This window comes from Lucilia cuprina, chromosome 6 (genome assembly GCF_022045245.1).
Source record: "Lucilia cuprina isolate Lc7/37 chromosome 6, ASM2204524v1, whole genome shotgun sequence".
Lineage (NCBI taxonomy): Eukaryota > Metazoa > Arthropoda > Insecta > Diptera > Calliphoridae > Lucilia > Lucilia cuprina.
The window spans coordinates 57,770,457-57,797,764 of NC_060954.1; the positions used below are offsets into that span (position 1 = coordinate 57,770,457).

At 29.1% G+C, this 27,308-nt stretch overlaps 1 protein-coding gene across 14 annotated transcripts in view; it reads right to left on the reverse strand.

The window, feature by feature from the left end:
* LOC111684896 (F-actin-uncapping protein LRRC16A) overlaps positions 1 to 27,308 on the reverse strand; it is a 60,075-nt gene that overhangs the window by 2,643 nt on the left and 30,124 nt on the right. For 8 of the 14 annotated variants that reach the window (XM_046953605.1, XM_046953606.1, XM_046953601.1 and 5 more), the window contains 18 exons: positions 25,108 to 25,158; positions 24,911 to 25,039; positions 24,732 to 24,815; positions 20,988 to 21,214; positions 20,739 to 20,900; positions 20,568 to 20,665; positions 20,254 to 20,295; positions 16,800 to 16,987; positions 16,655 to 16,732; positions 16,400 to 16,581; positions 12,469 to 12,620; positions 11,388 to 12,381; positions 7,883 to 8,045; positions 3,806 to 3,877; positions 3,183 to 3,203; positions 686 to 1,664; positions 483 to 596; positions 318 to 374 (listed from right to left, as the gene is read on the reverse strand). In XM_046953605.1, the coding sequence (XP_046809561.1) occupies positions 318 to 374; positions 483 to 596; positions 686 to 1,664; positions 3,183 to 3,203; positions 3,806 to 3,877; positions 7,883 to 8,045; positions 11,388 to 12,381; positions 12,469 to 12,620; positions 16,400 to 16,581; positions 16,655 to 16,732; positions 16,800 to 16,987; positions 20,254 to 20,295; positions 20,568 to 20,665; positions 20,739 to 20,900; positions 20,988 to 21,214; positions 24,732 to 24,815; positions 24,911 to 25,039; positions 25,108 to 25,158 (3,793 nt within the window). The remainder of the gene's footprint in view (positions 1 to 317; positions 375 to 482; positions 597 to 685; positions 1,665 to 3,182; positions 3,204 to 3,805; positions 3,878 to 7,882; positions 8,046 to 11,387; positions 12,382 to 12,468; positions 12,621 to 16,399; positions 16,582 to 16,654; positions 16,733 to 16,799; positions 16,988 to 20,253; positions 20,296 to 20,567; positions 20,666 to 20,738; positions 20,901 to 20,987; positions 21,215 to 24,731; positions 24,816 to 24,910; positions 25,040 to 25,107; positions 25,159 to 27,308) is intronic. The other 6 variants (XM_046953612.1, XM_046953609.1, XM_046953610.1 and 3 more) reach the window with 5 other exon arrangements.

The window sequence follows — 27,308 nt, forward strand, 5'->3', positions numbered from 1 at the left end:
AGTTCTAGTTCAGTTCTAGTTCAGTTCTAGTTCAGTTCTAGTTCAGTTCTAGTTCAGTTCTAGTTCAGTTCTAGTTCAGTTCTACTTCAGTTCTAGTTCAGTTCTGGTCCATATTCAAAATCTATTTTCTACTACAAATTTCTAAACTTATACTCAAAACTTAACTACAAATTAAAAATACATCAAATGAAACGTTGAAATATCTAAGCAAAATGTCTCTTAATTATTTAAAAACATATAACTAAACTAACTAAGACATATCTATATCTATTATCTTACATACACATAATTACAAAATAAAAAAAATGTTAACATACCTAAACGGTTTAGACCTGCTGCAAGTTCTCTAACAGATTTCTTTTCCAAGGCGGCACCTAAAATGACAAAAATTAAAAGCACACATAAATAAATGATGTACAAACGAATATGTGATGCATTTATAGAACTTAAAATATAATGTACAATTGTTAGTAAAAACCTACCGGGTGTTATGCCTACAATACTACCACCACCAGAACCACCTTGAGCAATAGCTATGCCCGGACTTATGCCCACAATTGAACCACCACTTTGACCGAATGGCACAACTTCAACTTCTAGAAATTAGTATGATTTAGTTACAATAATAATTAACTTAGAATAAATATTAATAGATTTTTGTTTTTAGTTTTATAAGGACAACTACCTTCGTCCAGTTTTTCTGGTGTAGTTTTTGTAGAATCTGTTGTTAGATTTCCAGAATTTGTGCTTTGAGACTGCTTTGGCTCATTGCCCACCACAGACCATGGTCGTGGTTTCTGCAAAACAATGGGAGTGCGCAAAATGCCATTGCCCGTTTTAACAATAACACTTGAAGACTCAGTATGACTTTTTATGGAATCGGTGCTGGGGGAACGGGTTTTATCTTCTCGTCCCGAAGATGCTTTTAAAAAACGTTCACTAGGATGTGGCAAAGACTCCATGCCATCGCCACCTGCTCCACCACTTTCGGTGCGCATTTTAACCAGAGGCGATTTACGACCCACTTGGGGAGAATACTTTTCTAGATTATCTGTTGAACGGGAACGTGTGGCCCAGGCAGCACCTCTTAATAGCGGAGAATTACGCTCCAGTTTAATGGGTTTACGTTCCTCTAGTATAGGTGTGGTTTCTTCGGAGGTCATGTGATCGTTACCATTGCGACTCATCGTCGGGCTATCGACAAATGACAGCGAGCTGCATTCCTCTGATGTGGGTGATACTAAGGGTGTAAGGGTTGTTGGAGTTACCGAACCAGGTCGAAAGAATTGATCTAGACCCTCACCGATTTCTTTAGTTCCGCCACTTTCCATGCCGACCAAAGGTCGTGTAGGTGCACGTGTTTTGGCCCGTTTAGGACGTCCCTTGACTAGATGCTGTAATTGGAAAGAAGCACTTGGCAGCTCTGTTATAGAATCACAACACTCATCACCACCCCCATCGTCTAAAGCACCTCTACTATCTCCCGTACCATTATCACCATTCACCGAGGAATCACGTCTCGACATCTGCGATGTGGAACGATGCGACGACGGTGACTCGAGCAAATCTGGTATATGACCCAAACTAAGATTTTCCACCACCGACTGAGGACGCACCTTACGTTGCGCTATCGAACGTCTTTTAGTGGGCATATGCGGTGTTGCCTAAATTTATACACACATTTTAAAAAGTATTAATAATTAATTCTATACAAATTCAGAAAATATTTCAATGAAAGAAGATGAAATTATTTCAAATTTAATGAAAAATGCATGCTTTGAAAAAAAATGAGGGGATTGATGCAAGATTATATATAAATATGCAATTTGATAGATAAAAATAAATTTAATAAATGCTTAATAAGTGTGTAAAAATTAAAACTAATAACATAACTATTTTTATAACAAAAAGGAATTCTAGTGGATGCTTTAAAATAATTCAACCAAAACCTACAGTTGTTGTAAATTAAAAAAAATAATAATATATAATTTTATTATAAAAATTATTATCAAGCTTATTATACAAGGTATAGGATTTATTTTAAATTAATAATGGACATTTTACATAGATTGGGTGTAGTTAAAATTCTAACTTTAGTCCAGTACTAGTTTAGTTCTAGTTCAGTTCTAGTTCAGTTCTAGTTCAGTTCTAGTTCAGTTCTAGTTCAGTTCTAGTTCAGTTCTAGTTCAGTTCTAGTTCAGTTCTAGTTCAGTTCCAGTTCAGTTCTAGTTCAGTTCTAGTTCAGTTCTAGTTCAGTTCTAGTTCAGTTCTAGTTCAGTTCTAGTTCAGTTCTAGTTCAGTTCTAGTTCTAGTTCAGTTCTAGTTCAGTTCTAGTACAGTTTTAGTTCAGTTCTAGTTCAGTTCTAGTTCAGTTCTAGTTCAGTTCTAGTTCAGTTCTAGTTCAGTTCTAGTTCAGTTCTAGTTCAGTTCTAGTTCAGTTCTATTTCAGTTCTATTTCAGTTCTAGTTCAGTTCTAGTTCAGTTCTTGTTCAGTTCTAGTTTAGTTCTAGTTCAGTTCTAGTTCAGTTCTAGTTCAGTTCTAGTTCAGTTCTAGTTCAGTTCTAGTTCAGTTCTAGTTCAGTTCTAGTTCAGTTCTAGTTCAGTTCTAGTTCAGTTCTAGTTCAGTTCTAGTTCAGTTCTAGTTCAGTTCTAGTTCAGTTCAGATCTGTTTTAGTTTAGTTCTATTTCAGTTCTAGTTCAGTTCTATTTCAGTTCCATTTCAGTTCTAGTTCAGTTCTAGTTTATTTCTAGTTCAGTTCTAGTTCAGTTCTAGTTCAGTTCTTGTTCAGTTCTAGTTCAGTTCTAGTTCAGTTCTAGTTCAGTTCTAGTTCTGTTTTAGTTTAGTTATAGTTCAGTTCTAGTTCAGTCCTAGTTCAATACTAGTTCAGGTCAAGTTCAGTTCTAGTTCAGTTCTAGTTCAATTCTACTTCAGTTCTACTTCAGTTCTAGTTCTGTTTTAGTTTAGTTCTAATTCAGTTCTAGTTCAGTTCTAGTTCAGTTCTAGTTCAGTTCTAGTTCTGTTCTAGTTCATTTCCCACTTATTTAATAAAATTACATTCCATTATTAATTTAAATTATTTTAAACTAAAAGATTTCGTATTTTTAACTACAGTTCGATACATTAATGATATATAGATGAATAATGATGCTTTGTTTTTTGTTTACCAAGACAAACTACTTACAAGGTTGAGATATTCCAATTTCTGTGGTATTTTTTATTAATTTTTGAAAACATATTTGATATAGTGTAAAATTTGAATTTTGTTTTAATTTTTTTTTGAAATTTTATGTAGCGGATGAATAATGATTTTGGTTTTAATTTTGTTTGATTTTGATTATTTTTTTTCGTTGTGAAAAGAGAAGGGGGAAAGACACATATTATAAATAAATGAATATGTATGTAATGTTTTTTTTATAATAATTATATAAAAAAGAAATAATAATAAAACGTAATAATATAAATGTAAATTTTTTTTAAACAACATTTAAATTCACTAAGTGCATTCAATATTGACTTCCTTTTGGTTTTATTTTTTTTCATATTTTGTAGAAGAAAATTTACACATGTCCAATTGAGTAATTTTTTCTAAGTGTATGTAAATGATGGAAATGGTATTCTGGTTTTCCATGACTAAATGGCAATAGCTTTCTAAGAATGTAATGATATTTTGTTTTTAATGTATTTTGTTTTTATTTAATGTATAAACTATTTAGTACGTATGTTTATTTATGTATTTTAATTTCTTTTGTAATGTATGTTTGTAAATTATTGTAACCACCTGGGTGGTTTTGAATCAACACTTACGGTGGGTGATTCTAATCCGAGTTTGGGTAGTATGGAACCTCGTCCCGGTCTTATGATCATGCCATCAGTGTCCTAAAAAGAGGAAATAAAGAAAAATGTTTTTTTTTATTATATAAATTTGCATATGTATTTATTGTGTTAGATTATTAGTGTTATCTTTGCTAAAAATAAATCATTTATTGAACTGAAATTTATTTTTGTTGTTACCTCAGTATACATACGTATAATTATAGTTATTGGACAACAATTTGCTTAACAATAAAATTCTTCTAACTTTTAAAAATGTTTATCGGAAATATTGAAAATATTGCGTTTACCATTAAAGCGTATTACTTAACTAAGATCTAATAGGTATAGTCTACATCTTTTTCAAAGATTGACTAATATTGATGTCATTTCGAATCTTTTAAAAAAGTAGGCGTAAAAAGGGGTGTGGTTTCATTCAATATATGTTATATCTACTTCATTTCCTGTATTGATCGATTTGATGATTTATTTATTTATTTATAAAAAGGGGCGTGGCAACGAATAATAGTCTGTTATAGTCTCAAGTTTGAAAACATGGACGTAAAGGAAGTGTACCATTCAATAGGGACTTGAAATAGCTTACAGTTTCCTATATAGACCTTTGTTTCTATTGACTACAAATTTGTTATTTTTAACAGTTTTATAATAAGTGGGAGTAAACGGTGGCTTTCTATCCAATCACAGTCTAATATAGACTGTAATTCCTGGGATTAAACAATTAATGTCCATGAGTGGGTTTTTAAGTTGGCAATCAAATGCCAATTAACAATCAGATTAGTTAATCTAAAAATAAATTGTTCCTGCATTCATAATTCAGCTCTGGGTGGATAAAGACCTACTCGCGTCATTTCCATTATCGTTTAAGGGTAATCAGGCCATCCTTCTTTCGCTGCGTTCGAGAGTTTTGCGTTTCATTCTCGTATTGGTTTAAAGTACAGGATGCAATTTTCAAGATAATTTGATGAAATTTGGACCAAGCATGTTTTTTGGCACAGGGACGAAGGGCATTTTATGCTATAATTAAGTCAAATATCTCTCTATAAAAATTGGCACAAATAAGTTTTATATAAGTATAAATGACGCTGCAGATTTTGTAGTGATCGGACCTTATTTGACCCTGGCCCCCATACAAACCCTGCTTCAAAAAAATGTCTTAAACGTCTAACCATTTGTATCGCATTGAAAGTCAACAAAACAAACTGTTATTTAAAATTATACCCATTTCCCAAATTTAATGAGGATCGGCCCATGTATGACCTATATTCTATATAAAGCCTCATTTAGAAAATTTATTTTTTATCAATAAATTGCATTAATACTTTGGAATTAAGGTGAAATTCAACATTAAAGTTTCTTTATGAAATATAAACATTTTAAAAATATACTCATGGTGTAGGGTGTTATATGGTCGGACATGCCCGACTACACTTTCCTAATTGTTTTAATTTAATCCCATATCCTTTACCTAAAGATTGGCCTTAAATCTATTGAAGGATGGACAGATTGAATTATGTGATTGTTTGACATGTTTGGTATCGGTTTGCTGGTTCTCTACAGCAGCATACTCCTTTAGTTTTCATTTCGGGAGGAGGAGCCTTATTAATGCCAGCTAAATAAGCCTTGACCCATAGCAAGGAAACAGTTTGTTTCATAGTGAGTTTAACTGGAGGTTTAATTCCAAGTAACTTAATTACTTAGAGTTGCAGCCTACTTCGACGTTTATTGATTACCAGAATTGGCAGAGGCGATACAGCCCTAGAACAGGGGGAATCCGTCATTTAAGGGGGGAACATACGAGCAACGTTTTTTTTGCATTTAATCAGCCTGTTTGAACCAAACTGACCTCGAGAGATATTACTAGGTTCGCAGACTAGTCGAGCCAAATCCGTCACTTATGGGCGGAATATTGAAGCAACGTTTTTTCATATTCAACCAGCCAATGTGAACCCAACTCCCCGCCACATAAACAACAACTTACAAAAACGTAGATACGATTGTTACGCAGAATACACAATTCGTAAAGCATTGAAACGAAATGGAATTGCTTCTTCTTTTTCTTACGATTCAATTTTTTGTTAGAATAACATTTTTCGATCGTTGCGTAACTGAATGCGTAAACGTAATCGAAATGCAGAATAGGGGTGATTACTAGGTTCACAGACTAGTCGAGCCAAATTGAGTTACCTGACTCAAAAGATTGTGGTATCATATTTTCACCAAAAATTCGATTTTTAATAAAAAATATTTATATTTACAAAAATTCAATTTCTTACTTAAAATCCAATAATTCACTTAAAACACGTTATTTATTAAAAATTAGATTTTTACAAAAATTTTTATTTTTATTTCACAAAAATAATCAATATTTCACTAAAAATTCGATTTTTGCTAAATATTTTATATAGAAAATCCGATATTTCACTAAAAATCCGATATTTCATTAAAAATCCAATATTTCATTAAAATTTCGATATTTCATTAAAAATCCGATATTTCACTCAAATCTGAAATCTAAAAATTCGATTTTTTTACAAAAATTTCGATTTTTATCAAAAATTCATTATTTCACTAAAAATTTGAATTTTAGCTGTATATTTTATATTTCACTAAAAATTTGATACTGCACTAAAAGGCCGATATTTCATTAAAAATCTGATATTTCACTAAAAATCCGATATTTCACTAAAAATCCGATATTTCACTAAAAATTTGATATTTCACTAAAAATTTGATATTTGATTAAAAATCCAAAATCTAAAAATTCGATTTTTTACAAAAATTTCGATTTTTAAAAAATTTATTATTTCACTAAAAAATTCAATATTTCACAAAAAATTCAAATTTTTGCTATATATTTTACATTTCACTAAAAGTCTGAATTTTATTTCTTAAAAATCTGATATTTCACTAAAAATCTGATATTTCACTAAAAATACGATATTTCACTATAAATCTGATTTTTCACTAAAAATTTGTTATTTCACTAAAAATCCGATATTTCACTAAAAATTTGATATTTCACTAAAAATCCGATATTTCATTAAAAAAATTTGATATTTCATTAAAAATCCGATATATAACTAAAAATCTGAAATCTAAAAATTCGATTTTCACTAAAAAAATCAATATTTCACAAAAAATTAAATTTTTTTGCTATATAAGGTATATTTCACTAAAAATCCGGTTTACAGTAAAAATTCTATTAGTTGTAGTTGTTGTACAGCTTGACACCGATGTCGCTGGGTTGAAAATCATTGGCCGAGTATAATTCGAATCGTTTCGGATGGAAGAACCAATTGTCGTGGGAACACAAAGGGTTCGTGAGGAGTATTACTGCAAAGAGTTAAATTTGTCCGATAGATGGCGCCAAACATTAGTATTGTCAACCTTTTGAATTTAAAAACTTAAGGGTATTTAGGTCCTAACGTAAAAAGTTTGTAGGCAACATTTAGAACAATACTGTAAAGTACTGTGTCGAAAGAAGTTTTCAATAAAATATTTAAGAATTATTTAATAGAAGTTCACAACAAAAAAGATGTAAAAGGTATAAAAAAAGTGTCAAATTGAATGGCATCGCAAAACTAACACACTTTTTGCAAAAAACAATCAAATATTTAGCATAAAAACCAAAACTATTTGAAAAAAAAAACATGAAATTCCAGTTATATTTGAAACAGCAGTTAAAAAAGTATTGTGTATACAAACATCTTCATTAAAAATTCGACTATAAATAAAAATGATTAGAAAATAAAACAAAAAAAACTTTTGTTTTGATATTGATAAAAAAAAATTTATCATGTTCAATGATAAGAACAGAACAGAAAATAAAAAAAATAAAAAACTAATAACAGGAAAAATATTTAGCTTACGTAAAAAAGAGCAGAGAAGCAAAGAAAAAACACATATTAAGCAAATAAAAAACAACAAGAATTATTTACAAAACGTAGAAGATGTTGAAAATGTAAATACATAATTATTAGTTTATATAAAGTAAAAAAGGGGGCTAAGAAAACATTTAGTTAACAAAGTTAAAAAAAAAACTAAACTTACATGACTCGATTGACTGCGTACAATATCTGGTGTTTGTGGTTCATCCAACATAACAGAGGGTGAATCGGCAATACCCAAACCACGACGATAACGGGTTAAAGCCTCTAAAACTTCATCTGTAGCACGATCGGAAATGGCAGCTGCCAATGATTGTTCAATTTCACTAGAATTTTAAGATAAAAACAGAAGAAAAAAAACATTAAATGAATCATTTAATTAGAACAAAATCACAACAATTAACTTAATACATTAATGTTATTAATTAATTAATAAGAATTTACTTTTTAAGATTAAACTTGATTTTTAAATCTTCATCATCATCATCACCATTAACAACATCGTCTACACTATTCTTTTCTTGTAATTTGAAAATATTTTCAATATTTTCATATTGCTGTTGTTCATTATTTATTTTAAACTTTTTGAATTCATCTTTAAGTTGTAGATTTAATAATTCTGCACTTTGAAGATTTTCTTCTAATTCTTGTTGTATAGTTTTTGGTTTAATTTCTATTTGAACTTGTGGATTTTGTAATAATTTTTCCGTTAAATCATTATCGGTTTTAGGATTATTCTTTAATATCACAGTATTGAAATCATCAGATTCGGGTGCTATTTCATAGGTAGAAGAACCGAAACAACAACAAAATGTTTTACTAATACGTCCCATTTTGGTAATCAAAATTATTAATATTTATTAATTTTCTTTTAATAAATTATTATTATTATTTTTCGTTATGTTCAATGTTAATTATTTTTCTTTAACTAGCGTTTAATTAACGATGCCATTTGAGTTTGTTTTGTATTGAAAGACTGACTGATTGTGCAAAAATATGCGTTGTTTAATTCTCGTATGCACAACCATACTTTAGCTTAAAAACACAAAAAATTTTTGTGACTTTTTTATTTGTTTGTTTTTTTTTAATACTGAGAGTTGAAATTTTGTTTGAAAATCATTTTTTGTTTTGCTGATTAGCTCTTAAGAAGTTATGTAAAAGAATGAATTCATGTTCAAATGATGAAATAGTAGATATTGGAGCAAAAGCAACAATATCCATCCTTATAGTTTTCCAATCTGTAGTCCAGAATATAGACTAATCTATAGTCCAGAATATAGACTAGCCTATAGTCCAAAATATAGATTACGCTATAGTATAGACAATGGATTTCTCTATAGTCCAGACTATAGACTACTTTATAGTACAGACTATAGACTACTCTATAGTCCATACTATAGGCTACTCTATAGTCCAGACTATAGATTACTCTATTGTCCAGACTATAGATTACTTTATAGTCTAGAATATAGATTACTCCATAGTCTAAAATATAGATTACTCCATAGGCCAGAATATAGACTACTTTATAGTCCAGACTATATACTATGTGAAGACTATAGACTACTCTATAGTCAAGACTATAGACTGCTCTAAAGTCAAGACTATAGACTGCTCTATAGTAAAGGCTATAAACTACTCTATAGTCAAGACTATAGATTGCTCTATAGTCAAGACTATAGATTGCTCTATAGTCAAATCTATAGATTGCTCTATAGTCAAGACTATAGATTGCTCTACAGTCAAGACTATAGATTGCTCTATAGTCAAGACTATAGACTGCTCTATAGTCAAGACTATAAATTGTTCTATAGTCAAGACTATAGACTCCTCTATAGTCAAGACAATAGACTGCTCTATAGTCACGACTATAGACTCATCTATAGTCACGACTAGAGACTCATCTATAGTCACGACTATAGACTCATCTATAGTCAAGAAAATAGACTGCTCTATAGTCAAGACAATATACTATGTGAAGACTATAGACTGTTCTATAGTTAAAACAATAGACTGTTCTATAGTCAAGACAATAGACTGTTCTTTGTCAAGACTATAAACTGCTCTATAGTCAAGACTATAGACTGCTCTATAGTTAAGACTATAGACTGCTCTATAGTCAAGACTATATTCTCCTTTATAGTCAAGGCTATAGACTCCTCTATAGACTGCTATAGACTATAGACTGTCTATAGTCAAGACTATAGAATGCTCTATAGTCAAGAATATAGTTTGCTCTATAGTCAAGACTGTAAACTGCTCTATAGTCAATAATATAGACTGCTCTATAGTCAAGAATATAGAATGCTCTATAGAATATAGCGTGCTCTATAGTCAAGAATATAGACAAGAATATAGTCAAGATTATAGACTCTTATATAGTCAAGACTATAAACTGTTCTACAGTCAAGACTATAGACTGTAGTCAAGACTGTAGACTTCTCGATAGTCAAGACTATAGACTGCTCTATAGTCAAGAGAGTTCTATAGTCAAGACTATAGAGAGTTCTATAGTCAAGACTATAGAGAGTTCTATAGTCAAGACTATAGAGAGTTCTATATTGAAGACTATAGACTGTTCTATAGTAAAGACTATAGACAGTTCTATAGTCAATAGTATAGACAGATCAATAGTCAAGACTATAGACAGTTCAATAGTCAAGACTAAAGACAGTTTTATAGTTAAGACTATGGACAGTTCTATAGTCAAGAGTATAGACTGTTCTATTGTCAATACTAGAGTGCAGTAAAATTCTGATTATAGTCTGCTCTATAGTCCAAGCCGAGTTAAGTTTGTTGTAAAAAAATTTAAAAAGATTTAATTACTTTTCAGCACTGTTTCGGATATTATTATGTGCAACAAAATTTCTCGTATATGAATTAATAATAATCTTATCAATTAAAAGAGAAAAAACTCGAGAGAGAGAGAGAGAGAAAAACAAACAAACACAAAACATATCAAAGATTTCTATATAAATACAATGAGTTTATTTTACATTGAATTCAAAGTGGACAATTTAAACAGCTGAAACCCCAACAAAAGTGCATAAAGTCTGACTAAATTTCCATATGAATATATTAAAAATTGTATATGTATGTTTGTAGTAAGTACTTTCTCTCAAACCAATAACCAATGAATCATATCATATGAAGTGTGATTAAAAAACAATACAAACGTTTAATTGTTTATATTGTTTAGTTTATTAAGAAATAACTAAATAAATACTTAGTACAAATAAAGAGTATGATATTAAGTAAAGAGTATTTTAAAGAGAGTAATAGAACGTATAAAACTATAACTCAATAAGTGATTCGTTTTCTTATGTTAGCAATAGTAAATATCAGTTATATGTTATGTGAATGAACAAGTTTGTTTATTGAGATAGAACAAAAATGTATCATGGTCATTCAGAATAGTTTAACAAGATAAAGTTTCATTCATTCTTATGTTTATTTTATATAAATAGATAAATTCGTTAAAAAAATACTTAAATAATATCTTTGTTAAGCCATTAAAAAATATTATTGTTATCTTATATAGTTTAAAAGAAAATTGTTTGGATTTTCCAAATGGTTTTAAAACATAAACAAAAATGTTTTAAAGACACCGAAATCTTATTCATTCACGATTTTGAATAAAATTTATGAATTAAAGTTTAAACACTTACCTCACTTTATTCATAATCTCACTACCAGCGTTATTGAGCAGACAATTTTGTAGAAAATCTTCGGGTATAATTAAACGTTCACCCAAAACTTTACGCAAATCCTGTATGACAACTTGATTACCCAATGTCTTGGGACATTGTTCCACTCCAGTGCGTATCATAGTCTCTAAAGTTTCCTCCAAATAACTTTGTATGGTATAACTTAAATCACTGGCAATGCGTGTTAATTTCACCTCCACTGGATGTGTTTCACAACGTACGGATTCTTGTAGTTTTGGCATTAATTGTTTGCAATTTTCAGCATCTTCTATAAGACGTTGAACCGCTGACGAGGATGTCGAATCATTGCTACTCTTAGCAATTGAAATAGTATCTTGTGTTTCGGCCACAAGTTTGTCCACCAATTGATGGGTGGAAGAGAGAAGAAAACCATGTTGTAAACGAAAACCCTGACCAGTAGTACGTTTTAAACCGTTGCCATTGCGTTGCAAAAGTTCTTGCATTTTACGCATTATAGTGTCGGTCTTCTCGGGATGATTTTTCAAATGTGGAGCTATATCGAATACCGGAAAGGGTATATTGCGCATGGTATAATTATTTTCCAAAGCATAAACAATATCTGCATAACCCTGTAAAGTGATATTATTCTTATCCATATAAATTGTTCTTAATTTATTATTGATCTGTAAAGCCTTGGCCAGGAGGCGAGCACCAACATCACCCATATAATTGCCCGATATATCAAGTTTCTGTAAACTTTGGTTACTACCCAAAGCGTTTATGAAATCGTGTATATCATTTTTGAGTTTATTTTCCGACAACACCAATTCAACCAAAGGGAAATCATCCTTTTGTATTAGATTGACTAAAGCATCCATGACTGTGGGTACATGTTTCAATTTCATGCCAGTTAAACTACGGCACATATTTAATGTGCGTATCGAAGGGTTCTTAGAAATTGCAAGTAAAACGGGAGCTAATTCAACGTCTAAATCTGTGGGAGGGGAAAACAAAATGTGAAAATTTAGAATATTTTGCACAGTTAGAAGACGTGAAGGATTGTATTGTTACTTCAACTTACTATTGTCACTTATGTCTAAACTTTGTAAAACACGAACACCATGTATGCATGATTCTAAAACATGTGCACCCTGGGCACCTAAGACATTGCTACTTAAATCTAAGTACAGCCCAGCTGTTGACTCGTTGCATGCCAAACCGAGTAGTAAATTTCTGTAAAGGAAATGTGAAATAAGCAGACAGATCTATAAACCAGATCATAATCAGATCTATAAAAAAATTATCTGTAGACCAGATTATAAACTGATTTCTGACTGATCTTAAGAACAGACCATAGATTGGTCTATCGACCAGACAATAGACTAATATATAGATTATATAGTCCAAGACTATAGACTGTTTTATAGTCAAGACTATAGACTGTTTTATAGTCAAGACTATAGACTGTTCTATAGTCAAGACTATAGACTGTTCTATAGTCAAGACTATAGACTGTTCTATAGTCAAGACTATAGACTGTTCTATAGTCAAGACTATAGACTGTTCTATAGTCAAGACTATAGACTGTTCTATAGTCAAGACTATAGACTGTTCTATAGTCTTGACTATAGACTGTTCTATAGTCTTGACTATAGACTGTTCTATAGCCTTGACTATAGACTGTTCTATAGTCTTGACTATAGACTGTTCTATAGTCTTGACTAAGACTGTTCTATAGTCAAGATTATAGACTGTTTTATAGTCAAGACTATAGACTGTTCTATAGTCAAGACTATAGATTGTTCAATAGTCAAGACTATACATTGTTCTATATTCAAGACTATAGATTGTTCTATAGTCAAGACTACAGATTGTTCTATAGTCAAGACTACAGATTGTTCTATAGTCAAGATTACAGATTGTTCGATAGTCAAGACTTTAGACTGTTCTATAGTCAAGACTATAGATTGTTCGATAGTCAAGACTATTGACTGTTCTATAGTCAAGACTATAGACTGTTCTATAGTCAAGACTATAGACTGTTCTATAGTCAAGACTATAGACTGTTCTATAGTCAAGACTATAGACTGTTCTATAGTCAAGACTATAGACTGTTCTATAGTCAAGACTATAGACTGTTCTATAGTCAAGACTATAGACTGTTCTATAGTCAAGACTATAGACTGTTCTATAGTCAAGACTATAGACTGTTCTATAGTCAAGACTATAGACTGTTCTATAGTCAAGACTATAGACTGTTCTATAGTCAAGACTATAGACTGTTCTATAGTCAAGACTATAGACTGTTCTATAGTCAAGACTATAGACTGTTCTATAGTTAAGACTATAGACTGTTCTATAGTCAAGACTATAGACTGTTCTATAGTCATGACTACAGATTGTTCTATAGTCATGACTACAGATTGTTCTATAGTCAAGACTATAGACTGTTCTATAGTCAAGACTATAGACTGTTCTATAGTCAAGACTATAGACTGTTCTATAGTCAAGACTATAGACTGTTCTATAGTCAAGACTATAGACTGTTCTATAGTCAAGACTATAGACTGTTCTATAGTCAAGACTATAGACTGTTCTATAGTCAAGACTATAGACTGTTCTATAGTCAAGACTATAGACTGTTCTATAGTCAAGACTATAGATTGTTCTATAGTCAAGACTATAGACTGTTCTATAGTCAAGACTATAGACTGTTCTATAGTCAAGACTATAGACTGTTCTATAGTCTTGACTATAGACTGTTCTATAGTCTTGACTATAGACTGTTCTATAGTCTTGACTATAGACTGTTCTATAGTCTTGACTATAGACTATTCTATAGTCTTGACTATAGACTGTTCTATAGTCTTGACTATAGACTGTTCTATAGTCTTGACTATAGACTGTTCTATAGTCTTGACTATAGACTGTTCTATAGTCTTGACTATAGACTGTTCTATAGTCTTGACTATAGACTGTTCTATAGTCTTGACTAAGACTGTTCTATAGTCAAGATTATAGACTGTTTTATAGTCAAGACTATAGACTGTTCTATAGTCAAGACTATAGATTGTTCAATAGTCAAGACTATACATTGTTCTATATTCAAGACTATAGATTGTTCTATAGTCAAGACTACAGATTGTTCTATAGTCAAGACTACAGATTGTTCTATAGTCAAGATTACAGATTGTTCGATAGTCAAGACTTTAGACTGTTCTATAGTCAAGACTATAGACTGTTCGATATTCAAGACTATTGACTGTTCTATAGTCAAGACTATAGACTGTTCTATAGTCAAGACTATAGACTGTTCTATAGTCAAGACTATAGACTGTTCTATAGTCAAGACTATAGACTGTTCTATAGTCAAGACTATAGACTGTTCTATAGTCAAGACTATAGACTGTTCTATAGTCATGACTACAGATTGTTCTATAGTCATGACTACAGATTGTTCTAAAGTCAAGACTATAGACTGTTCTATAGTCAAGACTATAGACTGTTCTATAGTCAAGACTATAGACTGTTCTATAGTCAAGACTATAGACTGTTCTATAGTCAAGACTATAGACTGTTCGATAGTCAAGACTATAGACTGTTCTATAGTCAAGACTATAGACTGTTCTATAGTCAAGACTATAGACTGTTCTATAGTCAAGACTATAGACTGTTCTATAGTCAAGACTATAGACTGTTCTATAGTCAAGACTATAGACTGTTCTATAGTCAAGACTATAGACTGTTCTATAGTCATGACTACAGATTGTTCTAAAGTCATGACTACAGATTGTTCTATAGTCAAGACTATAAACTGTTCTATAGTCAAGACTATAGACTATTCTATAGTCAAGACTATAGACTGTTCTATAGTCAAGACTATAGACTGTTCTATAGTCAAGACTATAGACTGTTCTATAGTCAAGACTATAGACTGTTCTATAGTCAAGACTATAGACTGTTCTATAGTCAAGACTATATACTGTTCTATAGTCAAGACTATAGACTGTTCTATAGTCAAGACTATAGACTGTTTTATAGTCAAGACTATAGACTGTTCTATAGTCAAGACTATAGACTGTTCTATAGTCAAGACTATAGACTGTTCTATAGTCAAGACTATAGACTGTTCTATAGTCAAGACTATAGACTGTTCTATAGTCATGACTACAGATTGTTCTAAAGTCATGACTACAGATTGTTCTATAGTCAAGACTATAGACTGTTCTATAGTCAAGACTATAGACTGTTCTATAGTCAAGACCATAGACTGTTCTATAGTCAAGACTATAGACTGTTCTATAGTCAAGACTATAGACTGTTCTATAGTCAAGACTATATACTGTTCTATAGTCAAGACTATAGACTGTTCTATAGTCAAGACTATAGACTGTTCTATAGTCAAGACTATAGACTGTTCTATAGTCAAGACTATATACTGTTCTATAGTCAAGACTATAGACTGTTCTATAGTCAAGACTATAGACTGTTCTATAGTCAAGACTATAGACTGTTCTATAGTCAAGACTATAGACTGTTCTATAGTCAAGACTATAGACTGTTCTATAGTCAAGACTATAGACTGTTCTATAGTCAAGACTATAGACTGTTCTATAGTCAAGACTATAGACTATTCTATAGTCAAGACTATAGACTATTCTATAGTCAAGAATATAGACTATTCTATAGTCAAGACTATAGACTGTTCTATAGTCAAGACTATAGACTGTTCTATAGTCAAGACTATAGACTGTTCTATAGTCAAGACTATAGACTGTTCTATAGTCAAGACTATAGACTGTTCTATAGTCAAGACTATAGACTGTTCTATAGTCAAGACTATAGACTGTTCTATAGTCAAGACTATAGACTGTTTTATAGTCAAGACTTAAGACTATAGTCAAGACTAAAGACTATATTCAAGAATATAGACTGTTCTATAGTCAAGACCATATATTTTTTTTAGACGATCTTTCTATTTTTAAAGATATTCTTTAAAATCATTTACTTACTTTAATGCTTCCATTGGCAGTTTACAACCGGCAATATTTAAATGCTTTAAACTTAAAGTACTAGTAAAGAATTGTTTGAACGATGGTGGTATTTCTTTGCCTTTCTTTGTGCTAAACGAATTATGTGAAACATTAAGATGAGCTAAATGCGTTGCACAACCACGTAAAAGGGCACCAAATAACTAAAAATAAACATATTGCAATAAAATAAATTATTAGCAAAAAAATTAAAAAAAATAAATAAATAAAACTTACATTCTCTAAAGTTATGTCAGTCGAAGAGAGATCTAAATATTCTAAAACATTTGGTTGTGCTAAAAAATTATGTAAATTCTGCAAAAAAAAAAAACATAAAAATTTAATATTTTTTTTAATTATATATTAAAATAAGAAAACTTACTGTTATATCATCTTTAAGACTGTTACCACTTAAATCTAAATACGTTAAAGAATTTGAAATGCTTTGATTGAGCGACAATGAATGTGACATCTGATTAACACCCTTCGATGTAAGGCCACAATGAGCTAATGCTAAATGGCATAAACCTTTTGAGACTTTAGCTATGGGTCCGGCTAAATGTATTGCACCTGAAATATTTTTATAAAATATTGTTATTATCTTTCTTTAATTCATAATTAAAAAATCTATGAAATAATCATAAAAGAAAATAAAAAAACATTTAAACAAGCTTAACAAATATTTTGTCAATATTTGTTTTATGCAATTTAAAATTAAAACTATGAATTGGAATGATTTATTCATGCAAAACATTGAATATCATTATAAGAAAAAAATAACATCAAGATGATAGTGAACAATGACAAAGATCTAAGCGTGTTGTTTTGATATTGAAATTATTGAGTTAGATTTTTGTGTTTTTTTCATATTATTTAGAAATATAAATTTCGAACTTAAATTTGAATTTTCGAATAATTTTCGAAACTACTTTTAATAATAATTAAAAATCCATTAAAATTTTTCGATAAACATTTTGTAAATAATGTTTATGTTCGAATTTAAAAAGATAATTAGAATATTGGAATTAAATTAAAGTTGGACTCAAAACAATTAATCGAATATATTTCTGAATTTTCGAAAATAATTTTGAATTTTCGAACATAATTTCGAATTTTCGTACTTATATAAAAAGCTTTTGTTTTAAAATTACATTTGGTAAATTCTACAAAATTTATAAAAATTTCTAAAATTTAAGTTCGAAATTGAAAAAATTTAAAAAAAATTTTAAACATTGAAAGAATTTGTGAATTTTGTCTCAAATTAAAACTAAAATTTTAATTTTATGAATCGTAATGATTTCGACATTATTTTAACAATTAAAAAAAATTTCGAATATGAGTTCGAATTTTCAAATAAAATTTCGAATTTTCGAACTTATAGCAAAAAGCATGTAATTTTCAACTACATTATAAATACTTTAAAATTTATGAAAATTTGTAAAATTTAAGTTTGAAAATTACAGTTTTGAAGTTCGAAATTTAAAAATTGCTTTAAAAAGAAACTAAAATTATAGTTTTATAAATCCTTATGATTAGAAGATTTAAATCATTATTCGAACATAATTTTGAACATTCGAACTTTCGTAAAATGCTTGTATTTTGCAACTACATTACAAATACTTGAAATTTTTCCAAAAATTGTAAATTTATTCTCAAAATTTATAAGTTCGAAATTGAAAACTTAAATTTGGACTCAAACTAAAACTGATATTATATTTTAATGAATCATTGTGATTTCGAGATGACTTTAGCAGCTTTAAAATAACCTAGACTTTATGTTTGAATTTTCGAACATGAGTAAGAAATACGTGAAAAACATCGACTATGTAATGTCGAAAAGTCGGAAATAATCGAGAAGTTGGAATAAGTTTGAATAAATAATAAAACGAAAAAAGGAGAAAATCGATTTTTCAGAAAATCCCAAAAAAGTGGACTTTTTGTAGGAAAAATACTACAAAATCGAAAAATCAAATTTTTGTAAAGTCGACTTTGTAATTAAAAGTAAATTAAAAAAAGTCGAAAAGTCGTAATTAGTAAGGTTCTATAGTTGAAACGAAAAGTCGACTTTTTGCATTTATTTTAAAATAGGGATCTATAGTTGAAACGAAAAGTCGACTTTTCGACATTTTGCATTTAGTTAAAAGTTGACTTTTAGACTTTTTCATTTATTAAAAAATCGACTTTTAGACTTTTAGTTTTTTATAAATAGTCGACTTTTCCCAACTTTTTTTCGACTTTTTGATTTTTATGACTTTTCGATTTTTTGACTATTTTTTTACTATTTTTTATGACTATTTTTTTACTTTTTTTTCCACTTTTTTAAAATGTTCGTTTGTTTTTGATTTTTTCCGACTTTTCGACTTTTTACGACTATTATATACAATGTCGACTTTTCGATTTATTTTATACACGATAGTCGAGTTATCGACTTTTCGACTTTTTTCGAGTTTTTTTGGACTATCTTAGAGTTTTTGACTTTTTATACTTTTTTAAAATGTGCGACTATTTTTGACTTTTTTTCTACTATTTTCGAGTTTTCGACTTTTTCCGACTTTTTTCGATTTTTATATACAAAGTCGACTTTTCGACTTATTTCATAGACGATAGTCGAGTTTTGACTTTTCGACTTTTTTCGCCCTTTTCGAGTTTTTGGACTATTTTAGAGTTTTTTGACCTTTTCCACTTTTTTAAAATTGTCGACAATTTTTGACTTTTTTCTTAAAGTTTTCGACTTTTTCAGACTTCTCGACTTCTTTCATTGACGATAGTCGAGTTAGCGACTTCTTTGGAACAAAATAGTCGACTTCGACCATTTTTTCTATATTTCAACAAAAATTCGATTTATAAAACCCTAGTAAGTAGTCGAAAATTTGGAATAATTTCAAAAAGTCGACTTTTCATAGAACGAAAAACTCAAAAAATCGACTTTTTATAAAAAGTCGTAAATGGTCGAATAGTTGGAATAATTTCAAAAAGTCGACTTTTCATAAAACCAAAAAGTCAAAAAATATACTTTTCATATATTTCAAAAGTCAAAAAATAGCTTTTTTCATAAATCGCTAAAAGTCGACTATCAACTATAAAATCCTAGAAGTCGGAAAGTCATATTTAAAAAATCGACTTTATAATTTAAAGTAAAAAAGTCAATAAAAGTAAAGCAAAAAAGTCGAAAAGTTGGAATAAGTTCAGAAAGTCGATTTTTCATAAAACGAAAAAGTTAAAAAATCGACATTTCATAAATTTTAAAAAGTAGACTTTCAACTATTAAAAAAAACTACAAAATTGTTTAAAAAAAGCCGAAAAGTCAAACATATTAAACAAAAAGCGATTTTTAATAGATCACAAAAAGTCGACTTTATTTTTCAACTTAAAACTTAAAGTTAAACTAGAGTTATTCTAAAAATTTTAAATTCATATATTTTGAATTGCAACAAAATAGACTATTTAAATCCTTTCTAATTGCGATAAAGGAATTATGCGTTTATTACAAACAAAAACGAAGGAGAAACTAGAAAATTTATAGAGTGTTTCGAAGGAATACTATTTTCTATTTAAAAAAAAACCTTTTCGCAAATAACGATTAATATAAAAATAAATACAAATTGACCATAATCTCCACATTCTTTTTAGAAATAAAAATTTGCCCTTTTCGTTTTTGCTTTCCAGCATTTTGAGAAGTGTTGTTGTGAGAAACGATTATAAAGTAATGATGACATGGATGTATGTAAAAGCATTAAATAAAGCGTTAAACAAAATATTTAAAATTCAAATGAATTGTGAATTGAACATTGAAATTGATTGATGTTTTTGTTTGCTTTTTTTTAAGTTAATCAAACCTTGAACAATATTTCCAAGTAGGGCGCATAAAGAGCTGGCTCCTACATGTTGTTAAAGAAACAAAATAATGGAAAGAAAAACAAACAATACGGAAGAAGAAAAAAACAAAGCAAGGAGGGTATAATTTTGTTTGGATTATATAACAATTGGATTAAATAAATTGGTTAGAAAAACAAAAACTCAAAAAAAAAATTTTTAATAAAAAGGGTCACTTAAAGTTATATTATAACGCTTTATTTGTTATTTAATAAATTTATCTTGTTTTATAATACTTAAATATAAAAATAAATAACACAACAAATCAAAAACTTACCTTTATCCTCAATAATATTATGACTTAAATCAATAGTACGTATTGCAGGATTATTATTTGTAATCACAGATACAGCAAATTTATGAAGAAAATCGGATCTACAAAACAAATATTATTATTCAGTTACAAACATTCAAATACAAAAACTTTATTAATAACTAGAAACTTTACCTTAAACCTAACGCTTCCAAATGTAACTCTTCGAGCCACATAGAACGCTTGAGCACGTGTAATATACGTTCTAATGTTTCATTCGATAAACGCATATGTGAAGCTTTTAAGCCACGAAAAAATGTATTATATTCCAAAGCCGATACAATGGCCATTAAGTCTCTAAAATATATCACAAAAATAAAAATAAATAAATATTAATAATTTCTATTTACTTTTAACAATTTAATATCCAACTCTTTTACATACTTTGGTTCTAAATGATCAAAATCACGTAAATTTAAAATTCTAGTATCATGTGACAAATAAATTGTATCAATATCCCAGGCAACCTCTTCTCTATAGGGGACACCATGAAAATCACACATGCAGGCATATTGTGTACTAAAACCACCGCAGGGTCCAACATTGCGGGGATCTGAAGGTCGAAATTCTTCTGAAAATATTGTTTCTCTTTCCGGTGGCTGTATATCAATCTGTAAAGTAAAATAGAAGAAATGTAAAATAATACTTATTGTTTTAAGTGCATGTATATAAGTAATATCATTGTGTATATGTTTGTATATATAAACCACTATTTAACATTGTTAAAAAGTTTTTAATTACTTTTTTTGCATTTCTGTGTGTGTGTGTGTGTGTTTGTATTTGTTTTACTTATTTTTCGTCTTTTGCTAAGTATGGCTAAATGGCAACTTGAGAAGTTACTGACCTATGTTGAAGTGGTTTTTTACTAAAGTAAATAAATGTTTATTATTTGACTAACAAAAACAACAACAACAAAATATTTTATATTAACTTTATGCTTTTTTCGAAGTAAAAAAGCAGTTGGTGTCTTGCTTTAAATTAAATAATTCCCACCATAAGAATGTAAAAAGAATTTATGCTGAAATTTTCAACTTGAGTGGTGACAACCACAACAGTAATATTTTCTATGTATGTATGTATGTATGTATGTATGTATGTATGTATGTATCTATCTATCTATCTATCTATCTATCTATCTATCTATCTATCTATCTATCTATCTATCTATCTATCTATCTATCTATCTATCTACTTATCTATCTATATATCTATCTATCTATCTATCTATCTATCTATCTATCTATCTATCTATCTATCTATCTATCTATCTATCTACTTATCTATCTATCTATCTATCTATCTATCTATCTATCTATCTATCTATCTATCTATCTATCTATCTATCTATCTATCTATCTATCTATCTATATACTTATCTATCTATATATCTATCTATCTATCTATCTATCTATCTATCTATCTATCTATCTATCTATCTATCTATCTATCTATCTATCTATCTATCTATCTATCTATCTATCTATCTATCTATCTATCTATCTATCTATCTATCTATCTATCTATCTATCTATCTATCTATCTATCTATCTATCTATCTATCTATCTATCTATCTATCTATCTATATACTTATCTATCTCTATATATCTATCTATCTATCTATCTATCTATCTATCTATCTATCTATCTATCTATCTATCTATCTATCAATCTATCTATCTATCTATATATCTATCTATCTATCTATCTATCTATCTATCTATCTATCTATCTATCTATCTATCTATCTATCTATATACTTATCTATCTATCTATCTATCTATCTATCTATCTATCTATCTATCTATCTATCTATCTATCTATCTATCTATCTATCTATCTATCTATCTATCTATCTATCTATCTATCTATCTATCTATCTATCTATCTATCTACCTATCTATTATCTATCTATCTATCTATCTATCTATCTATCTATCTATCTATCTATCTATCTATCTATATACTTATCTATCTATATATCTATCTATCTATCTATCTATCTATCTATCTATCTATCTATCTATCTATCTATCTATCTATCTATCTATCTATCTATCTATCTATCTATCTACCTATCTATCTATCTATCTATCTATCTATCTATCTATCTATCTATCTATCTATCTATCTATCTATATATCTATCTATCTATCTATCAATCTATCAATCTATCTATCTATCTATCTATCTATCTATCTATCTATCTATCTATCTATCTATTTATCTATCTATTTGGAAATTTTACACATATTGAACTTTTATACGAACTTAATATATAATTTAATATAACTAGAGAGTCCTTCACGCTACACTTAATACTTAAAACCATCACAGTCCAAATGTAACAGAACTAATTCTATACCACTAATTCCAATCATTTAGTTCTGCTCTATTATAAATACCAAGCAGTTCATTCAAAATTATTCACACTTACTGTTTAATTCATGATACCATTTTAAAAAGTGCATGTTTGTTTGCACTAACAATTAATTTGTAAACAATAGCAGCATATTATGGAGTTCATCATCGCATTTATACGAGATTTGTAAACTATTTAAGTTGAGGAAAAAATTCATTGTCACGCGAAATGTACAAAGTAGAGCAAAACAAACGAAACAAAATGTTTGCGGTTTAGCTTTTTTTTAATTTGATTGCATTATATTATATAGCAGTATATGTTTATTTTCGTTTCGAAAAAACACTGCTCGTCGTACTATATTTTATTTATTAAAGAGGCTTAGGGAATTAAAATCGAAAAATTACATCAATTTGGATTCTTATTTATAATGATTCAATATCAAAATATATTGTTGTTAATTATTGGAATGTAGTATCTTAATAATATGTAAACTAAACTGAATAAAAAGCTCTTAACTCGTGGCTACTTCTGCTTTAAATTATTCTTAGCATATTAAATTAGAATAAAGTAAAACATAACTAATACTTGGGGTGAAATAATAAATTCATATATGCAAGTAAAGAAAAAAAATAAATGTAGGTCTTTGTGTCAATAGAAAAATACATAAACCCATGTTGAAAAAAGAAAACAAGTCTGCTCTTTATAAAGTGAGTGCTACAGAAGGAAGATGCTGTCTAGATGGCTCTGTTGGCTTTTATTTAGAAAAATTATGTATTAAAAACAGGTACTAATACGAATACTATACTCAGCAGTAGTACTAAAGTTTAAAAACTCTAATTCTTATTTGCTTGTCTGCGTCGTTTTTTTTCTAAACTCAAAGCTTGTTCTCAGGTTTCTTTGATGCTATATTGTAACATGAATATTTAAGAAGAACACAAAGAAAAAGTGGAATATAAGGAAATTGTAGGATTTTTAGAAAATTGTGTAAATAGCTGAATAATTAGAGTCATTTGATTACGAGAAGTAATACGTACAATACATAGATAGATATATAGATAGATAGATAGATAGATAGATAGATAGATAGATAGATAGATAGATAGATAGATAGATAGATAGATAGATAGATAGATAGATAGATAGATAGATAGATAGATAGATAGATAGATAGATAGATAGATAGATAGATAGATAGATAGATAGATACATAGATAGATAGATAGATAGATAGATAGATAGATAGATAGATAGATAGATAGATAGATAGATAGGTAGATAGATAGATAGATAGATAGATAGATAGATAGATAGATAGATAGATAGATAGATAGATAGATAGATAGATAGATAGATAGATAGATAGATAGATAGATAGATAGATAGATAGATAGATAGATAGATAGATGGATAGATAGATAGATAGATAGATAGATAGATAGATAGATAGATAGATAGATAGATAGATAGATAGATAGACAGATAGATAGATAGATAGATAGATAGATAGATAGATAGATAGATAGATAGATAGATAGATAGATAGATAGATAGATAGATAGATAGATAGAACGATATATAGATAAATAAAAATAATGCAATTAGGCGTATTAAACCTGATAAATTCACTTCAAAAAGATGTAAAGGAACCAAAAGGAATTATGTTCCACAAATCATGATATTATTGGAACAATACTCTTAACAATAACAGTCTTTTAGTAAGCCAAAAACACTTTAGAAAACTGTGGACAAAAAAATCTTTTTTACTCACCTTCCTTATAATATACTTTAAAGGAACTGTTGGAAATATTTGTTTTATAGCCGATGCTAAATCGGTTAAAATCACATCTGCATTCTGTAAATACAAAAAGGAAAAAAAAAACAATAACAACAACATTAAAATAAAACAATTAATTACACTTCAAATAAATGTAGAAAAAAACAACTTACCGAACTAAAATTGCCCGCATCACCTGTTGTCGCAAAATTATATGGACGATCATTGGTCACTATGGAAAAATGTGTTGGTTTTTTACTTTCCACCGCTTGTATATCCAAATAATGGAAATGGCATTCAATCTAAATAAAATAAATATTTAATTTTTCAATGAAAATAAAATTCAAAAATTTTCCAACAACCAACTAACCTTTGTGGGAACTTTTGCAATAAGCAAATATATACGTACTGGTGTAAAGACCTGCAAGTAAATAGTAAGAATAACAATAATAATCATAATGAAAAAAAAAGAAATAAAATACATTAGTGAGATATTCAAATTATATTTCATTCGCAATGAATTCTTAAGTGCTATTAGCAGTTATACGAAAAAAAAATAACCTAATTTCATTTCCATTATGTATGTACATAATTTGTAATAATTGCCTCTTTGAAGTAATACTTAGAAAATCGTCTCTACTTAATTGTCCTTTTGGCATAAATTATTTGTAGTGTAAAGGAAATGTATAAAAATGTATAAAAATGTTGTTAAATGTTTTATTTAAAATAGGTCAGAAATTGCGTCAAAATAAAGTATTGTTTATTTAATGCAATCAAATTCAATAGGGTATTGAAATAAGGGTGTTTGAGGCATAAAAGGTTATCGGAATTTACTTCAAAATGGTGTTCCTAAAAGTATGATGTGTATCAGAAGATAATTATTTACAAAGTAACAGACGAACTAGAAAAAGGTATTGGGGTTTTGATCTAACTAGATGTATTACTCGATTTAAAACTCAGATATATCATTATTATAGGTTGACCTACGATACCATGCATTACTAGATTGATCATACTGATCTTTAGATCAGACAATAAACTGATTTATAGGTCAGACCTAAGATTGATCTATATACCAGATTATATACCATAGTCTGATCTATACATCATACCATAGACTGATCTAGAAACCAAACTGTAAACTGCTCTGTATTTCAGACTGTTCTATAGACAAGACTATATATTGAAGAATAGAGCAGACTATAAACTAAATCGATGATCTAAGGAATAAACTATAAACTGATCTACAGAGTAGTCTATTGACCAGACTTTAGACTTATTTGTAGACTAGACTGTAAACTGAGTTGTAGGTCACATTATAAAGAGACATTTTTATACCAGACTTTAGGCTATATATAAAATTATAGACTGATCTCTAGATCAATTTATCGACTTATACTGCCTATTTCTTCTATAGATCAGACTGTTGATTGAGATAGACTGATCTATAGACCAGACAATAGACAGATCTATAAATTATACTATAGACTGATCTATAGGTCAGACTAAAGACTGATCTATAGCTAAAGTTATAGACATATCTATATTTCATCCTTAAGACTGATCTATAGTTCAGCCTTAAGACTGATCTATAGGTCAAACTTAAGACTGATCTATAGGTCAGACTTAAGACTGATCTATAGGTCAGACTTAAGACTGATCTATAGGTCAAACTTAAGACTGATCTATAGGTCAGACTTAAAACTGATCTATAGGTCAGACATAAGGCTGATCTATAGGTCAGGCTTAAGGCTGATCTATAGGTCAGACTTAAGGCTGATCTATAGGTCAGACTTAAGGCTGATCTATAGGTCAGACTTAAGGCTGATCTATAGGTCAGACTTAAGGCTGATCTATAGGTCAGACTTAAGGCTGATCTATAGGTCAGACTTAAGGCTGATCTATAGGTCAGACTTAAGGCTGATCTATAGATCAGCCTATAGATCAGCCTTAAGTCTGACCTATAGGTCAGACTTAAGGCTGATCTATAGGTCAGACTTAAGACTAATCTATTTGTGAGACTTAAGATTTATCTATAGGTCAGACTTAAATATGATCTATAGCTAAGATATAAGAATGATCTATTGGTTAAACTTAAGACTGATCGATAGGTCAGACTATAGACTTATCTGTAAGACAGAGTGTACACTAATCTATACACCAGACTTGGATGCTAATATGGGATTCGAAAAGAATTGCTCAATCACTAGTATCAAATTTAACTGAACAAACTTTAGACCTTAGTTTCTTTATTGTATCATAAACTTTATGCAATCATTGATTTTCAACAACCTTTTAAGTGCGAATTCAAATTTTTCCATAAAAAACTAGTAATTTTTCACTTGAAATACTTTAGGTGTGCAGTAAAAATATTACCATTTCACTAATGAATTAATCAGAGAAGATAAAAGATTGAGATCTTAATTGAGATCGATATGCAATAAAATAAAAAAAAAAACCAAAAAAAAAAAAAATATCTTTTGAAATCATAACCAAATTCAAGATGCATGTTGCACAGTACAGTATCAATTGCGTGGTTAAATATCGAATGTTCATGTTCAATTGATCAAC